This window comes from Oncorhynchus gorbuscha, linkage group LG08 (assembly GCF_021184085.1).
Source record: "Oncorhynchus gorbuscha isolate QuinsamMale2020 ecotype Even-year linkage group LG08, OgorEven_v1.0, whole genome shotgun sequence".
Lineage (NCBI taxonomy): Eukaryota > Metazoa > Chordata > Actinopteri > Salmoniformes > Salmonidae > Oncorhynchus > Oncorhynchus gorbuscha.
This window is the reverse complement of record NC_060180.1, coordinates 68,770,166-68,789,565: the sequence shown is the minus strand read 5'-3', so window position 1 is coordinate 68,789,565 and position 19,400 is coordinate 68,770,166. Positions and strand designations below refer to the sequence as shown.

General features: G+C 46.3%; 1 protein-coding gene across 1 annotated transcript in view; it reads left to right on the top strand.

Moving 5' to 3' along the window:
• LOC124042111 (cAMP-specific 3',5'-cyclic phosphodiesterase 4B-like) overlaps window positions 1-19,400 on the top strand; it is a 135,201-nt gene that overhangs the window by 85,396 nt on the left and 30,405 nt on the right. The window contains exon 8 of the mRNA XM_046360447.1: window positions 11,191-11,303. Within this exon, the coding sequence (XP_046216403.1) occupies window positions 11,191-11,303 (113 nt within the window). The remainder of the gene's footprint in view (window positions 1-11,190; window positions 11,304-19,400) is intronic.

The window sequence follows — 19,400 nt, the reverse complement described above, 5'->3', positions numbered from 1 at the left end:
TCTTATTTACAATGACGGCCTACCCAGGCCAAAGCCGGACGATGCTGGGAAAATTGTGCGCCGCCATATGGGACTCCCAATCACATCCGGTTGTGTTACATCCTGGATTCCAGGGTGTCTGTAGTGACTCCTCACTGAGATGGAATCTAACCAGGGTGTCTGTAGTGACTCCTCACTGAGATGGAATCTAACCAGGGTGTCTGTAGTGACTCCTCACTGAGATGGAATCTAACCAGGGTGTCTGTAGTGACGCCTCACTGAGATGGAATCTAGCCAGGGTGTCTGTAGTGACTCTTCACTGAGATGGAATCTAACCAGGGTGTCTGTAGTGACTCCTCACTGAGATGGAATCTAACCAGGACTCACTGAGATGGAATCTAACCAGGGTGTCTGTAGTGACTCCTCACTGAGATGGAATCTAACCAGGATGTCTGTAGTGTGACTCCTCACTGAGATGGAATCTAACCAGGGTGTCTGTAGTGACTCCTCACTGAGATGGAATCTAACCAGGGTGTCTGTAGTGACTCCTCACTGAGATGGAATCTAACCAGGGTGTCTGTAGTGACTCCTCACTGAGATGGAATCTAACCAGGGTGTCTGTAGTGACTCCTCACTGAGATGGAATCTAACCAGGGTGTCTGTAGTGACTCCTCACTGAGATGGAATCTAACCAGGTGTGTCTCACTGAGATGGAATCTAACCCAGACTCCTCACTGAGATCAGTGACTGCCTCACTGAGATGGAATCTAACCAGGGTGTCTGTAGTGACTCCTCACTGAGATGCAGTGTCTTAGACCGCTGTGATGCAGCCTGGAATCTAACCAGGGTGTCTGTAGTGACTCCTCACTGAGATGCAGTGTCTTAGACCGCTGTGATGCAGCCTGGAATCTAACCAGGTTGTCTGTAGTGACTCACTGAGTCACTGACTCCAGGTTGTCTGTAGTGACTCGCCACACTGAGATGCAGTGTCTTAGACCTGAGATGCAGTGTCTTAGACCGCTGTGATGCAGCCTGGAATCTAACCAGGTTGTCTGTAGTGACTCGTCACTGACTCCTCACTGAGATGCAGTGTCTTAGACCGCTGTGATGCAGCCTGGAATCTAACCAGGTTGTCTGTAGTGACTCCTCACTGACTCCTCACTGGGATGCAGTGTCTTAGACCGCTTTGATGCAGCCTGGAATCTAACCAGGGTGTCTGTAGTGTGACGCCTCACTGAGATGCAGTGCCTGTGATGCAGCCTAGAATCTAACCCTGTAGTGACTGTGACTCCTCACTGAGATGCCTGGGAGCCCGAATTACCATTACATAAAACTGGTTTATAAGATCACAATGGTCAGCCCTCCAGTTATTACATAAAACTGGTTTATAAGATCACAATGGTCAGCCCTCCAGTTAGCTTCGTTCACTCAGTTTGGTCTAGGGGGGTTTAAGGCGAGAGAAAGGGGCAGTGTGAGGTGGCTGGTGGACGGAGGTGGGCTATGGGGGCGGATGCCCAGCCCTGCCCTAGTTTTTATTTTATTTTAATGCGTCTCTCAGGTTCACTGTTATTTTATATTATTTTTACAGTTTTAATTTGTTTAATTTAGGAGACGTATTGTGTGTTATGTCACCTTTTATTATTTGATTTGTTAAGGACTTTGAAATGAATCCTGTGTAAGAAATGTGCTCTATAAATAAAGTTAGATTTGATTTAGTGGTGCTACTGATGGGTCTCTGACAGAGGCTGGTTTGTGGGCCGAAGAGAGGGAACAAGAGAGCGTGATGGAGAGGAGAGAGGACAGCGGGCTGCGTCCACACTGAGGCCTGTTGTCCTCCCAGGCTCCCAGCATATGGCCGAAGCATTAAGACCGACTGTGTCTGGCTGCGAATAAAAGAAAACCTCAGTCTGCCTGAAAAAAAAGGTCTGTCATCTGGAAAAGTATGTTGCGATCTGTCTCTCTGAGTTCATTTTCAGAACCCAGAAATGCGTCATCCACACCACCGTTGACTGTTGACATTGTGAAATATCTCCTGACCCATAATAGCTGTGCATTTAAAATAAAGTAGTATTAGGGTCCTTTCTGTTCTTGGTTCAGTTCAAACACTACAACTCCTTATTACAAGAAGTGAAACATTTTGTGTCAGAACCTCATCGCAGAGGCCTCCTGGGTGGCGCAGTGGTCAAGTGCACTGCATCGCATAGGCCTCCCGGGTGACGCAGTGGTCTAGTGCACTGCATTGCATAGGCCTCCCGGGTGGCGCAGTGGTCTAGTGCACTGCTGCGCAGTGGTCTAGTGCACTGCATCGCAGTGCTAGCTGTGCCACCAGAGACTCTGTGTTCGAGCCCAGGCTCTGTCGCAGCCGGCCGCGACCGGGAGGTCCATGGGGCGACGCACAATTGGCCTAGCGTCGTCCGGGTTAGGGAGGGTTTGGCCGATAGGGATATCCTTGTCTCATCGCGCACCAGCGCCGGGCACAGTGCACGCTAACCAGGTCGCCAGGTGCACGGTGTTTCCTCCAACACATTGGTGCGGCTGTCTTCCGGGTTGGATCCGCGCTGTGTTAAGAAGCAGTGCGGCTTTGTTGGGTTGTGTTTCGAAGGAAGCGTGGCTTTCGACCTTTGTCTCTCCCAAGCCCGTACGGGAGTTGATGAGACAAGATAGTAACTACTAAAAACAATTGGATACCAAAAAACTTGCATATCTTGTCACGATGACTCATAAAACTATATTGTTCAGCACATTTTGCAAACACGAAACAAGTATTTTGCCAAATGCTCAGTTCTGCTTTCATCCCAATTTACCTTTCCTGTAAATTGTGCTTTTCCTGACCACATGGCCTGGCTCTGAAATACTCTGGGCACTAAGTAATTCACCTACCAGAGTTTGTTGTGGTCAGGTGACTGTCATGAACACTTCCCTAATAACTCCTGTATGTGAACAGAATTAACCAACCGACCGCTACTTATTTATCCTATGAAGGGAATTACATAACAGGCAGTTTAGATGATTCAGTCAGTGGTCTTTGATGTTGGTGGACCAAATGCACAATGAAACCCTCTAATATCTTTATACATCCTCCGTAGAGGGAAAAGGCAGGATGTGGTTGCATCTTGGCACGTCTCGCCGACCCCGACCGCTCGGGCCAGACAGCTGCTTTGTGGTACTTGTCGGGTTTCAGCAACACCCCCCCCCCCCTTATGAAGACCCCCTTTGATGAAGCTGTTGCACGTTTCTTGCTCTAACAAAAGTCTTCAGATCTTAGTCAAGGTTCACCTTTTGATGAAGTTGTGGCACATTTCACTCTGGTCCGCCGCTGCAACACCTGTGTAAGACCGACCAGGATTCAAACCCGGGTCTCCTTCATGCCATAAGACTCCTCAAGCATACAGTAGTATCCTCGTCTTCAAGTCTTAGACGAGGATACTCATCAAGCATACAGTAGTTGGCCTAACCACCCCTGTTATACATGGGTGTAGTCCAGTCTTCATGAAAGAGGTAGAGCAAACATAGCTGCCTCTGCAGGAACTCACTTGTTTGTTTTTTTTAGGGGGAATTCCGATTTCATGGCTGCGTTTTTTTGTCATCACACCAGTTTATAGGTGACATGATGGAGCCGTCGCTGTGACGTCATAGCGATTTGATGTGCTTTTATCAGAGTAATTGTTGCAAGTCGCTGTAACACACACTGGTTTGTCCCGTTGGGTCCATCAGGGACTCCCACAGAAATAGCATAGGGCATGGGGACTCTTTAGTTGCTGAGAATGTTGCAGAACAGAGTCCCCATTCCCTGGCTTTCAGTACGCACCCAAAAGACTACTCTGCCTTTGAATGTTATTTCTTCTATTTGAAGGCTTCACATATGGAACCGATTGGACCCAACGGGACAAACCAGTGTGTGTTACAACGATTTGTGTCAATAACTCAGATAAAAGCACATCAAATCGCTATGACGTCACAGTGACAGCGCCATCTTATCACCTATAAACTGGTGTGATGTCAAAAAGAGCGGCCATCAAATCAAAATGTATTTGTCACGTGCGCTGAATGCAACAGGTTTAGACCTTACCGTGAAATGCTTACTTACGAGCCCTTAAACAGCAATGCAGAGTAAGAAAATATATAAGCTAAATAAACTAAAGGAAGAAAAGTGAATTTTTTTAAATGGAATATCTACAAAGGTGCACAGAGACCCATTATCAGCAACCATCATTCCTGTGTTCCAATGGCACGTTTTTAGCTAATCCAAGTTTATCATTTTAAAAGGCTAATTGATCATTAGAAAACACTTTTGCAATTATGTTAACACAGCTGAAAACTGTTTAAAAGCTGATTAATTAAAGATGCAATACAACTGGCCTTCTTTACACTAGTTGAGTATTTGGAGCATCAGCATTTGTGGGTTCGATTACAGGCTCAAAATGGCCAGAAACAAAGAATTTCCTTCTGAAACTCGTCAGTCTATTCTTGTTCTGAGAAATGAATGCTATTCCATGTGAGAAGTTGCCAAGAAACTGAAGATCTGGTACAACACTGTGTACTACTCCCTTCACAGAACAGAGCAAACTGGCCCTAACCAGAATAGAAAGAGGAGTGGGAGGCCCCGGTGCATAACTGAGCAAGAGGACAAGTCATTAGAGTGTCTAGTTTGAGAAACAGACGCCTCACAAGTCCTCAACTGGCAGCTTCATTAAATAGTACCCGCAAAACACCAGTCTCATTGTCAACAGTGAAGAGGCGACTCTGGGATGCTGGCCTTCTAGGCAGACTTGCAAAGAAAATGCCATATCTCAGACTGGCCAATAAAAATTAAATATTAAGATGGGCAAAATATGACAGACACTGGACAGAGGAAGATTGGAAAGAAAATGTTATGGACAGACGAATCTAAGTTTGAGGTGTTTGGATCACAAAGAAGAACATTCGTGAGACGCAGAACATTTTTAAAGATGCCTTGACCCCATCTGTCAAGCATGGTGGAGGCAATGTGATGGTCTGGGGGTGCTTTGGAGGTGGTAAAGTGGGAGATTTGTACAAGGTAAAAGGGACCTTGAAGAAGGAAGGCATCATTCCATTTTGCAACACCATGACATACCCTGTGGAAAGCATTTAATTGGAGCCAATTTCCTCCTACAACAGGACAATGACCCAAAGCACAGCTCCAAACTATGCAATAACTATTTAGGGAAGAAGCAGTCAGCTGGTGTTCTGTCTTAATGGAGTGACCAGCACAGTCACCGGATCTCAACCCTATTGAGCTGTTGTGGGAGCAGCTTGACCATATGGTGATGGAAGTGCCCATCAAGCCAATCCAATCTGTGGGAGCTGCTTCAGGAAGCATGGGGGTGAAATCTCTTCAGATTACCTCAACAAATTCACAACTAGAATGCTAAAGGTCTACAAGGATTTCATTGCTGCAAATGGAGGATTCTTTGAAGAAAGCAAAGTTTAAAGGACACTATTATTATTTCAATTAAAAATAATTATTTATAACCTTGTCAACGTCTTCACTACATTTCCTATTAATTGTGCAACTCATTTCATTTATGTAGTCATGGAAAACAAGGACATTTATTGGCCCCAAACGTTTGAACGGTAGTATACAGTGGGGCAAAATGTATTTAGTCAGCCACCAATTGTGCAAGTTCTCCCACTTAAAAATAGTAGTGTACATTTAAATACATTAACATGTAGTGTGCGTGAATCTATCTTCACTATTATTCTGCAATGTAGACAATAGTAAAAATAAAGAAAAACCCTTGAATGAGTAGGTGTGTCCAAACTTTTGACTGGTACTGTGCATGTCAGTACATAAGTACACACAAGTAGGTCAGGATAGTTTTTGCAGTTGAAGTTTACATACACCTTAGCCAAATACATTTAAACTCAGTTTTTCACAATTCCTGACATTTAATCCTAGTAAAAAATCCCTGTTTTAGGTCAGTTAGGACCACCACTTTATTTTAAGAATGTGAAATGTCAGAATAATAGTAGAGATAATGATTCATTTCAGCTTTTATTTCTTTCATCACATTCCCAGTGGGTGAGAAGTTTACATACACTCAATTAGTATTTGGTAGCATTGCCTTTAAATTGTTTAAGTTAATTGTGGCCCATTCCTCCTGACAGAGCTGGTGTAACTGAGTCAGGTTCTTAGGCCTCCTTGCTCGCACACACTTTTTCACTTCTGCCACACAGATTTTCTATAGGATTGAGGTCAGGGCTTTGTGATGGCCACTCCAATACCTTGACTTTGTTGTCCTTAAGCCATTTTGCCACAACTTTGGAAGTATGCTTGGGGTCATTGTCCAGTTGAAAGACCCATTTGCGACCAAGCTTTAACCTCCTGACTGATGTCTTGAGATGTTGCTTCAATATATCCACATAATTTCCCTTCTCATGATGCCATCTATTTTGTGAAGTGCACCAGTCCCTCCTGCAGCAAAGCACCCCACAACATGATGCTGCCACCCCCGTGCTTCACGGTTGGGATGGTGTTCTTTGGCTTGCAAGCATCCCCCTTTCTCCTCCAAACATAACGATGGTCATTATGGGCAAACAGTTCTATTTTTGTTTCGTCAGACCAGAGGACAATTCTCCAAAAAGTCCCCATGTGCAGTTGCAAACTGTAGTCTGTCTTTTTTTATGGTGGTTTTGGAGGAGTGGCTTCTTCCTTGCTGAGCGGCCTTTCAGATTATGTCGATATAGGACTCATTTCACTGTGGATATAGATACTTTTGTACCTGTTTCCTGCAGCATCTTCACAAGGTCCAGGCAGTTAACCCACTGTTCCTAGGCCATCATTGAAAATAAGAATTTGTTCTTAACTGACTTGCCTAGTTAAATAAAGGTAAACAAGGTCCTTTGCTGTTGTTCTTGGATTGATTTGAACTTGTGCACCAAAGTACGTTCATCTCTAGGAGACAGAACGCGTCTCCTTCCTGAGTGGTATGACGGCTGCGTGGAATGTTTGCGTACTATTGTTTGTACAGATGAACATGGTACCTTCAGGCATTTGGAAATTTCTCCCAATGATGAACCAGACTTGTGGAGGTCTACAATTTTTTTCTGAGGTCTTGGCTGATTTCTTTTGATTTTCACATGATGTCAAGCAAAGAGGAACTGAGTTTGAAGGTAGGCCTTGAAATACATCCACAGGTACACCGCCAATTGACTCAAATGATGTCAATTGGCCTGTCAGAAGCTTCTAAATTCTGAAAATTTCCAAGCTGTTTAAAGGCACAGTCAACTTAGTGTATGTTCACTTCTGACCCACTGTAATTGTGATACAGTGAATTATAAGTGAAATATTGTCTGTAAACTATTGTTGGAAAAATGACTTGTGTTATGCACAAAGTAGATGTCCTAATCAATTTGCTAAAACTATAGTTTGTTAACAAGAAATTTGTGGAATGATTGAAAAACGAGTTTTAGTGACTCCAATCAAAGTGTATGTAAACTTCCGACTTCAACTGTAGGTGATGTGGACACCGTGGAACTTGAAGCCCTCGACCCACCACTCTACAGCCACGTCGATGAGAATAGGGGTGTGCTCGGCCCTCCTTTTCCTGTAGTCCACAATCATCTCCTTTGTCTTGCTCACATTGAGAGAGAGGTTGTTGTTCTGGCACCACACTGCCAGGTCTCTGGCCTCCTCCCTATAGGCTGTCTCTTAGTTTTCGGTGAATTAGGCCTACCACCATTGTGTCGTCGGCAAAACTAATGATGGTGTTGGAGTCTGGCTCGGCCACACAGCCGTGGGTGAACAGAGAGTACAGGAGGGGACTAAGCACGCAGTCCTGAGGGGCCCCTGGGGACAGCTCGCCAGGAAGTCCAGGATCCAGTTGCAGATGGAGGTGTGTAGTCCTAGGAACCCTGGGAACCGTTTAGTCCCAGGAACCCTAGGAATCCTTTAGTCCCAGGAACCCTAGGAACCCTTTAGTCCCAGGAACCCTAGGAACCCTTTAGTCCCAGGAACCCTAGGAACCCTTTAGTCTCAGGAACCCTGGGAACCCTTTAGTCCCAGGAACCCTGGGAACCCTTTAATCCTGTCACGATTTGGCCAGGGTTGTTCCGGTTTTTGGTCACTAGATGCCCCCATTGTGCCTTTTGACCTTTTCTTTTCCCTTGATCCCATTATTATTTGCACCTGTGCCTCGTTTCCCCTGATTGTATTTAAACCCTTTGTTTTACTCAGTTCTTTGCTCTGTGTTTGTATGTTAGCACCCAGCCCTAGTACTCTTGTTGATCCCGGTAGACTCTCTTGTGGAATTCTGTTTTTTTGTTCTTGTTTGTTTGTTTGTTTTTAAGGATCTTTTGAGGCTTTTTTGTGCTATACCTTCCACCTTGTGGATTTACCTTTTTGTCTTGGAGGATTACCTTTGTTCTTGTGGAATTCCTTTTGAGGTTGTGGAGTTACATGTTTTCCTGAAGAACTTCACTTTTTACTTCATTAAATACACCGTCTCAAGTACTGCTTTGTCTGCCTCATCTTCTCGGTTCTGCTGACTATTCGTGGCTCAGTTGGTTTAGTGACTGTTTCTCACTCCAGAGACCTGGGTTCGTAACCGGGTCCTGACAGAAATGAAGTAAAAAGTCAAGTTCTTCAGGAAAACATGTAACTCCACAACCTCAAAAGGAATTCGAACAAGAACAAAGGTAATCCTCCAAGACAAAAAGGTAAATCCACAAGGTGTAAGGTATAGCACAAAAAAGCCTCAAAAGATACTTAAGAAAAAAAAACAGAATTCCACAAGAGAGTCTACCGGGATCAACAAGAGTTCACAGAGTACTAGGGTTGGGTGCTAACATACAAACACAGAGCAAAGAACTGAGTAAAACAAAGGGTTTAAATACAATCAGGGGAAACGAGGCACAGGTGCAAATAATAATGGGGATCAAGGGAAAAGAAAAGGTCAAAAGGCACAATGGGGGCATCTAGTGACCAAAAACCGGAACAACCCTGGCCAAATCCTGACAAGTCCCAGGAAGCCTAGGAACCCTTTAGTTCCAGGAACCCTAGGAACCCTTTAGTCCCAGGAACCCTGGGAACCCTTTAGTCCCAGGAACCCTTTAGTCCCAGGAACCCTAGGAACCCTTTAGTCCCAGGAACCCTGGGAACCCTTTAGTCCTAGGAACCCTAGGAACCCTTTAGTCCCAGGAACCCTTTAATCCCAGGAACCCTAGGAACCCTTTAGTCCCAGGAACCCTGGGAACCCTTTAGTCCCAGGAACCCTTTAGTCCCAGGAACCCTAGGAACCCTTTAGTCCCAGGAACCCTTTAGTCCCAGGAACCCTTTAGTCCCAGGAACCCTAGGAACCCTTTAGTCCCAGGAACCCTAGGAACCCTTTAGTCCCATGAACCCTAGGAACCCTTTAGTCCCAGGAACCCTGGGAACCCTTTAGTCCCAGGAACGCTAGGAACCCTTTAGTCCCAGGAACCCTGGGAACCCTTTAGTCCCAGGAACCCTAGGAACCCTTTAGTCCCAGGAACCCTAGGACTAAACACCTCCCTCTGCAACTGGATCCTGGAGAAGAACTTTGAGGTCACTATGGTGTTGAACGCTGAGCTGTAGTCAATGAACAACATTCTCACGTAGGTGTTATCTTTGTCCAGGTGGGAAAGGGCAGTGTGGAGTGCAATAGAGATTGCATCATCTGTGGATCTGTTTGGGCGGTAAGCAAATTGGAGTGGGTCTAGGGTTTCTGGTGAAGATGTGAGCCATGACCAGTCTCTCAAAGCACTTCATGGCTACAGACGTGAGTGATAAGAGTCGGTGGTCATTTAAGCAGGTTACCTTGGAGTTGTTGGGCACAGGGACTATGGTAGTCTGCTTGAAACATGCAGGTATTACAGACTCTGTCAAGGAGAGGTTGAAAATGTCAGTGAAGACTGACCGTGAAATCTGATGTCCCCCTCAAAAAAACTATATTTTTATCTTTCCATAATCAGTCTCTCTTTCTCTTTTTCTCTGTTTTTGTATCCTAATTTCTATGGCCTCCCCCTTTTTTTCTCTTCCTACAGATGTAGGATCTTAATTTGATCACTCTTTTGTTGCTGAGTATTTACTTGAAATGCAGACGAGCTTTGTGATTTACATAAATTCACTGAAAACCCGCACTAAAACCTGGTTACATTAACAGTATTGCACTTTTCATGCAGTGTAATTTTGTCCATCTAATAGCCTATCCACTGATCAAGCAACATTATGGACAAAATGTTAAAATCCTGTTGCTGCAGAATTATGTTGCTGCGACAATACTGGTCAAATTAAGATATTTCAGTACATCCGTTATGTCTCCCCTCTCTCTTTCTATGACTCTCCCCTCTATCCGGGAGCAACAGTGTAGTTTTCCCAGTTGAAGTCTCCTAGACATGCAGCATGTACAGCAGGTAACACGTGTGTGAGTATTAAGGACCTGGGCCATCCTCAAACCAACCCCACTAGGCCTTAAGGCTAAACAGTATATGCTACAGTGTAGCCCTGGTGTTCTGAGTTTCCAAGTTGTGTTAGTCGTATGTACGGGACACGCATGGTGGTATACATCGCCCAATGAAATGCTTACATGCAGGTTCCTGCTCGACAATGCAACAACAATAAGGACTCATGTAAACGGCTCAGTAGACTAATACATTGTAGCATAAAGTATAATACAGAAGGAACCATTTATAGTTAATAATTATACATGTATTTGGGAACGGGGGCAGTATATAAACTTAGCAGTATAATAAGAGTCTGGTAGCAGCAGGTGTGTGTGCGTGCGTGCGTGCGTGCGTGCGTGCGTGTGTGGTGCAGTGAAACAAAGCATCTCATGCGAGGAGGGTGAGTATGTTGGCAGCGCTCCACCCCCCTCCCCCAAACACCCCTCAGGCAGGAGGGGGGTTACTGACACATCAATAACACAAGGGGAGCAGAGTAGAGAGAGGGAGGGAGGGAGGGAGGGAGGGAGGGAGGGAGGGAGGGAGGGAGGACACATTGCCCCAGAGAGACAGTAACACTATTGCGACTCTTAGCTGCTCTCCTTGCCTGAGAGTTAACCAGACCACCACGTACGATGAAAGAGCACTGCTCACCTCTTCACGCCTCCCCACCTGGACATCCTGGGACCCCCATACGGCATGGCCACCCTGCCCTGGGACCCCCACCATGCTCCGTGTCGGACATGGAGCCGCTGGGTCCTGAGTTTGTTTCTGCTGTGTGTCTGTTGACAGACGAGTCGTACCAGAAGCTGGCCATGGAGACCATGGAGGAGCTGGACTGGTGTCTGGACCAGCTGGAGACCATCCAGACCTACCGCTCCGTCAGCGACATGGCCTCCAACAAGGTAAGACTGAAACGTAGTTATTATGACCATAACGCAAACACAACACAAAATAACTCTTAACGAAACCACAACACGACTTGACCGTAATGGCAACCACAGCATGAACGTGACGAAACCACAACACGACTTGACCGTAATGGCAACCACAGCATGAACGTGACGAAACCACAACACGACTTGACCGTAATTGCAACCACAGCATGAAACCACAACACGTGTGAAAACCACAACACAACCATACACCCTCCCAACATAACACGTTGAGTTGCAGTTGTGTTGACCGCAACATAATTGCAACTCAACATGACCATAATGCAACCACAAACGTACTCCTTACAACAACACAAACTTACCACAACACAATTTGAAACGAACCATCAAAGTGTGTTTAGACTATGGCTGAGATGATATTGGGTGATGTGGTCCGTAGCTCATCAGTAAACAGAAACTAGATGAGACTTGGCTGATATGATATTGGACTAATGTGACTTCTGCTTGGCGACAGCACAAAAGGTCTTTGTTAGTGTTCACTGTGCAATGTGTGCAATATGAAGACTGCTCTGATTAACATTGACGTAGTTGCAAAGCGACTAGCATCCTGTGGTTGTGTGTGTCAACGGCTACTGGCGTTTTATGGCTCTGCTGTAAAATGAGTAAACAGTGGTTAGTTTGCATAGAGGACCGTAGACTACTGTTCTCGTTGAGTAAGATGCCTATCTGAATACCAATATGTCCATTTGTTGTCTTTTCTGCGTAAGACTGTCATTCACGCATTATACATACAGCTCTGCATAAAATAATGAAGAATAAAGTCCCTATTGTGCGTGACTCTGTGTGTCTGTTTCTAGAATGTCTACGTCACTAGGCCATAGGTGTTTTTGTCTGAAGACCTCCTTGCGTCTGGGAAAGCTCATATTAGCCAGACAATAGTCAACGGCTAAAACCTTTGTCGAAATTCATGACCGAAACCTTGACCTTTCTTGGTATAACTCTGGTATATCTAACTGGTTTTAGATTGAACTATCATGAAAGTCAGCATAGGAGAGTTCCGTCTGGTTTGACAGTAGGGTGCTAGGCTTGCTGTAGGGTGCTAGGCTCGCTGTAGGGTGCTAGGCTCGCTGTAGGGTGCTAGGCTCGCTGTAGGGTGCTAGGCTCGCTGTTACAGTTGATTGCCGTGTTGGAAAGCCATATACAGTGCCTTGCGAAAGTATTCGCCCCCCTTGAACTTTGCGACCTTTTGCCACATTTCAGGCTTCAAACATAAAGATATAAAACTGTATTTTTTGTGAAGAATCAACAACAAGTGGGACACAATTTTTGAAATTATTTTTATTTTACCTTTATTTAACCAGGCAAGTCAGTTAAGAACACATTCTTATTTTCAATGACGGCCTGGGAAGAGTGGGTTAACTGCCTGTTCAGGGGCAGAACGACAGATTTGTACCTTGTCAGCTCGGGGGTTTGAACTCGCAACCTTCCTGTTACTAGTCCAACGCTCTAACCACTAGGCTACGCTGCCGCCCCAAATCATGAAGTGGAACAACATTTATTGGATATTTCAAACTTTTTTAACAAAAATTGGTCGTGCAAAATTATTCAGCCCCTTTACTTTCAGTGCAGCAATCTCTCTCCAGAAGTTCAGTGAGGATCTCTGAATGATCCAATGTTGACCTAAATGACTAATGATGATAAATACAATCCACCTGTGTGTAATCAAGTCTCCGTATAAATGCACCTGCACTGTGATAGTCTCAGAGGTCCGTTAAAAGCGCAGAGAGCATCATGAAGAACAAGGAACACACCAGGCAGGTCCGAGATACTGTTGTGAAGAAGTTTAAAGCCGGATTTGGATACAAAAAGATTTCCCAAGCTTTAAACATCCCAAGGAGCACTGTGCAAGCGATAATATTGAAATGGAAGGAGTATCAGACCACTGCAAATCTACCAAGACCTGGCCGTCCCTCTAAACTTTCAGCTCATACAAGGAGAAGACTGATCAGAGATGCAGCCAAGAGGCCCATGATCACACTGGATGAACTGCAGAGATCTACAGCTGAGGTGGGAGACTCTGTCCATAGGACAACAATCAGTCGTATATTGCACAAATCTGGCCTTTAGTGGCAAGAAGAAAGCCATTTCTTAAAGCTATCCATAAAAAGTGTCGTTTAAAGTTTGCCACAAGCCACCTGGGAGACACATCAAACATGTGGAAGAAGGTGCTCTGGTCAGATGAAACCAAAATTGAACTTTTTGGCAACAATGCAAAACGTTTTTTGTTTGGCGTAAAAGCAACACAGCTCATCACCCTGAACACACCATCCCCACTGTCAAACATGGTGGTGGCAGCATCATGGTTTGGGCCTGCTTTTCTTCAGCAGGGACAGGGAAGATGGTTAAAATTGATGGGAAGATGGATGGAGCCAAATACAGGACCATTCTGGAAGAAAACCTGATGGAGTCTGCAAAAGACCTGAGACTGGGACGGAGATTTGTCTTCCAACACGACAATGATCCAAAACATAAAGAAAAATCTACAATGGAATGGTTCAAAAATAAACATATCCAGGTGTTAGAATGGCCAAGTCAAAGTCCAGACCTGAATCCAATCGAGAATCTGTGGAAAGAACTGAAAACTGCTGTTCACAAATGCTCTCCATCCAACCTCACTGAGCTCGAGCTGTTTTGCAAGGAGGAATGGGAAAAAATGTCAGTCTCTCGATGTGCAAAACTGATAGAGACATACCCCAAGCGACTTACAGCTGTAATCGCAGCAAAAGGTGGCGCTACAAAGTATTAACTTAAGGGGGCTGAATAATTTTGCACGCCCAATTTTTCAGTTTTTGATTTGTTAAAAAAGTTGGAAATATCCAATAAATGTCGTTCCACTTCATGATTGTGTCCCACTTGTTGTTGATTCTTTACAAAAAAATACAGTTTTATATCTTTATGTTTGAAGCCTGAAATGTGGCAAAATTTCGCAAGGCACTGTAGCAATGGAATAATGAATAATGATTTTAAAAGTTCTCCACACTTTACATTGTAAGAGGGGAAACTCGCCTACAATAATGTTTACAATTATCCTACTCTCATATAGTGTAGAACAGCACTGCAAACTCCAACAGAGAGGAGACTGTATGGCGACCAAAAGATTCAGCTTGGGAGGCCCACTTCTGAGTTCACTGGCCTACAAACAGTGGCATTACAGTGGAGCTGCAGTCAGCAGGTGGGGGGCCTAGCCTAACCGTGATGAGAGGTGACCATGACCATGACAAAGTTTCTTGTCTCTCTTTATTCTGACCACATAAACAGCCTCTCCTCCCCCCACCACTCCCTCTGCTTATCCTTCTCCCCCCTCTTCTTCCCCCTCTTCTCCATCTTCTTCCCCCTCTTCTCCCTCTTCTCCCTCTCCCCCTCTTCTCCCTCTTCTCCCTCTCCCCCTCTTCTCCCTCTTCCCCCTCTTCTCCCTCTTCTCCCTCTCCCCTCTATTCTCCCTCCTCTTCTCCCTCTCTCCTCTCTTCTTCTACCCCCTCTTCTCCCTCTCGCCCCACTACTCCCTCCTCTTCTACCCCCTCTTCTCCCTCTCCCCCTCTTCTCCCTCCTCCCTCTCCTCCTCTTCTCCCTCTCCCCCTCTTCCCCCTCTCCCTCCCTTACCCCCCCCTCCCTCTCCCCCTCTTCACCCTCCTCTTCTCCCTCACCCCCTCTTCTCACTCTCCTCCCTCTCCCCCACTACTCCTTCCTCTTCTACCCCTCTCTCCTCCCCCTCCCCCCTTCTCACTCTCCTCCCTCTCCCCCCACTACTCCTTCCTCTTCTACCCCCTCTCCTCCCCTCACCCCTCTTCTCACTCTCCTCCCTCTCCTCCCACTACTCCTTCCTCTTCTACCCCCTCTCCTCCCTCTCCCCCTCTTCTCCTCTCCTCCCTCACCGTCCTCTTCTCGCTCTCCTCCCTCTCCCCCACTACTCCCTCCTCTTTTACCCCTCTTCTCCTCTCTCCCTCTCCCCCCTACTCCCTCCTCTTCTACCCCCTCTTCTCCCTCTCCTCCCTCTCCCCCACTACTCTCTCATCTTCACCGTCCTCTTCTCCCTCTCCTCCCTCTTCTCCCTCTTCTCCCTCTCCTCCCTCTCCCCCCCCACTACTCCCTCCTCTTCACCCCCTGCTCTTCTCCCTCTCGCCCCACTACTCCCCCTCTTTTACCCCCTCTTCTCCCTCTCTCCCCTCTTCTCCCTCTCCCCCACTATTCCTTCCACTTCTACCCCCTCTTCTCCCTCTCCTCCCTCTTCTCCCTCACCCGCCTCTTCTCCCTCTCCTCCCTCTCCCCCCACTACTCCCTCCTCTTCACCCTGCTCTTCTCCCTCTCCCCCACTACTCCCTCCTCTTTTACCCCCTCTTCTCCCTCTCCCCCCCCTCTTCTCCCTCTCCCCCACTATTCCTTCCACTTCTACCCCTCTTCTCCCTCTCCTCCCTCTTCTCCCTCTCCTACCTCTTCTCACTCTCCTCCTTCTCCCCCACTACTCCTTCCTCTTCTACCCCCTCTCCTCCCTCTTCTCCCTCTCCTCCCTCTTCTCCCTCCCCGCCTCTTCTCCTCTCCTCCTCTCCCCCACTACTCCTTCCTCTTCTACCCCCTCTCCTCCCTCTTCTCCCTCTCCTCCCTCTTCTCCCTCATCTCCCTCTTCTCCCTCTCCTCCCTCTCCCCCACTACTCCCTCCTCTTCTGCCCCCTCTTCTCCCTCTCCTCCCTCTTCTCCCTCACCCCCTCTTCTCCCTCTCCTCACTCTCCCCCCACTACTCCCTCCTCTTCACCCTCCTCTTCTCCCTCTCGCCCTACTATTCCTTCCTCTTCTACCCCCTCTTCTCCCTCTACAACCTATTCTCTCTCCTCTTCTCCCTCTTCTCCCTCTCCCCCTCTTCTCTCTCCTCTTCTCCCTCTCCTCCCTCTCCCCCTTCTCCTCCCTCCTCTTCTCCCTCTCCCCCTCTTCTCCCTTTCCCCTCTACTCCCTCCTTATCTCCCTCCTCTTCTTCTCCCTCCACTTCTCCATCTTCTCCCTCCCTCCCCTCCTCCTCCCATATTCTCCCTCCCCTTCTCCTCCCTCTCCCTTCTCTTCTCCCAGCCAGGCCACCAGACTACAATGGCCAGGAGTCCCTACAGACTCCCTCTACTGTTATTACCGTCACTGGACCTCCCGCTACCGTTATTACCGTCACTGGGCCTCCCTCTACTGTTATTAACTTGTCTAGGACTGGATTCCGGAACCCCATTCCGCTAGCGGAACACCTCACCAACAGCCAATGAAATTGCAGGGCGCCAAATACAAATCAACAGAAATTTCAGAAATCTAATTTCTCAAACATACAAGTATGAGGCACCATTTTAAAGATAAAATTCTCGTTAATCCAGCCATAGTGTTTGATTTCAAAAACGCTTTACAGCAAAAGCTCCACAAACGATTATGTTAGGTTTCCACCAAGTCACTGAAAAACCCAGCCATTTTTCCAGCCAAAGAGAGGAGTTACAAAAAGCACAAATAGAGATACAATTAATCACTAACCTTTGATGATCTTCATCAGATGACACTCATAGGACTTCATGTTACACAATACATGTATGTTTTGTTCGATAAAGTGCATATTTATATCCAAAAATCTCATTTTACCATGGCGTATTATGTTCAGTAGTTCCAAAACATGCAGTGATTTTGCAGAGCCACATCAATTTACAGAAATACTCATTATAAATGTTGATTATAATTCAAGTATTATGCATGGAACTTTACATACACTTCTCCTTAATGCAAACTCTGTGTCAGATTTGTTTTTTAACTTTAAGGAAAAAGCATACCATGCAATAATCTGAGTATAGAGCTCAAAGACCAAACCAGCCCAAAAAAAATTACACCATGTTGCGCAGTCAACATTAGTCAGAAATAGTAAAAATCAAAATCAAATCAAATGTATTTGTCACATACACATGGTTAGCAGATGTTAATGCGAGTGTAGCGAAATGCTTGTGCTTCTAGTTCCGACAATGCAGTAATAACCAACAAGTAATCTAACTAACAATTCCTAAACTACTGTCTTATACACAGTGTAAGGGGATAAAGAATATGTACATAAGGATATATGAATGAGTGATGGTACAGAGCAGCATAGGCAAGATACAGTAGATGGTATCAAGTACAGTATATACATATAAGATGAGTATGTAAACAAAGTGGCATAGTTAAAGTGGCTAGTGATACATGTATTACATAAGGATGCAGTCGATGATATAGAGTACAGTATATACATATAAGATGAGTATGTAAACAAAGTGGCATAGTTAAAGTGGCTAGTGATACATGTATTACATAAGGATGCAGTCGATGATATAGTGTGCAGTATATACGTATGCATATGAGATTAATAATGTAGGGTATGTAAACATTATATTAGGTAGCATTGTTTAAAGTGGCTAGTGATATATTCCCATTATTAAAGTGGCTGGAGTTGAGTCAGTGTCAGTGTGTTGGCAGCGGCCACTCAATGTTAGTGGTGGCTGTTTAACAGTCTGATGGCTTTGAGATAGAAGCTGTTTTTCAGTCTCTCGGTCCCAGCTTTGATGCACCTGTACTGACCTCGCCTTCTGGATGATAGCGGGGTGAACAGGCAGTGGCTCGGGTGGTTGATGTCCTTGATGATCTTTATGGCCTTCCTGTAACATCGGGTGGTGTAGGTGTCCTGGAGGGCAGGTAGTTTGCCCCCGGTGATGCATTGTGCAGACCTCACTACCCTCTGGAGAGCCTTACGGTTGAGGGCGGAGCAGTTTCCGTACCAGGCGGTGATACAGCCCGCCAGGATGCTCTCGATTGTGCATCTGTAGAAGTTTGTGAGTGCTTTTGGTGACAAGCTGAATTTCTTCAGCCTCCTGAGGTTGAAGATGCGCTGCTGCGCCTTCTTCACAATGCTGTCTGTGTGAGTGGACCAATTCAGTTTGTCTGTGATGTGTATGCCGAGGAACTTAAAACTTGCTACCCTCTCCACTACTGTTCCATCGATGTGGATAGGGGGGTGTTCCCTCTGCTGTTTCCTGAAGTCCACAATCATCTCCTTAGTTTTGTTGACGTTGAGTGTGGGGTTATTTTCCTGACACCACACTCCGAGGGCCCTCACCTCCTCCCTGTAGGCCGTCTCGTCGTTGTTGGTAATCAAGCCTACCACTGTTGTGTCGTCCGCAAACTTGATGATTGAGTTGGAGGCGTGCATGGCCACGCAGTCATGGGTGAACAGGGAGTACAGGAGAGGGCTCAGAACGCACCCTTGTGGGGCCCCCGTGTTGAGGATCAGAGGGGAGGTGATGTTGTTACCTACCCTCACCACCTGGGGGCGGCCCGTCAGGAAGTCCAGTACCCAGTTGCACAGGGCGGGGTCGAGACCCAGGGTCTCGAGCTTGATGACAAGCTTGGAGGGTACTATGGTGTTGAATGCCGAGCTGTAGTCGATGAACAGCATTCTCACATAGGTATTCCTCTTGTCCAGATGGGTTAGGGCAGTGTGCAGTGTGGTTGAGATTGCATCGTCTGTGGACCTATTTGGGCGGTAAGCAAATTGGAGTTGGTCTAGGGTGTCAGGTAGGGTGGAGGTGATATGGTCCTTGACTAGTCTCTCAAAGCACTTCATGATGACGGAAGTGAGTGCTACGGGGCGGTAGTCGTTTAGCGCAGTTACCTTAGCTTTCTTGGGAACAGGAACAATGGTGGCCCTCTTGAAGCATGTGGGAACAGCAGACTGGTATAGAGATTGATTGAATATGTCCGGAAACACACCGGCCAGCTGTCTGGGCCTGCAGCCTTGCGAGGGTTAACACGTTTAAATGTCTTACTCACCTCAGCTGCAGTGAAGGAGAGACCGCATGTTTTCGTTGCAGGCCGTGTCAGTGGCACTGTATTGTCCTCAAAGCGGGCAAAAAAAGTTATTTAGTCTGCCTGGGAGCAAGACATCCTGGTCCGTGACTGGGCTGGATTTCTTCCTGTAGTCCGTGATTGACTGTAGACCCTGCCACATGCCTCTTGTGTCTGAGCCGTTGAATTGAGATTCTACTTTGTCTCTGTACTGACGCTTAGCTT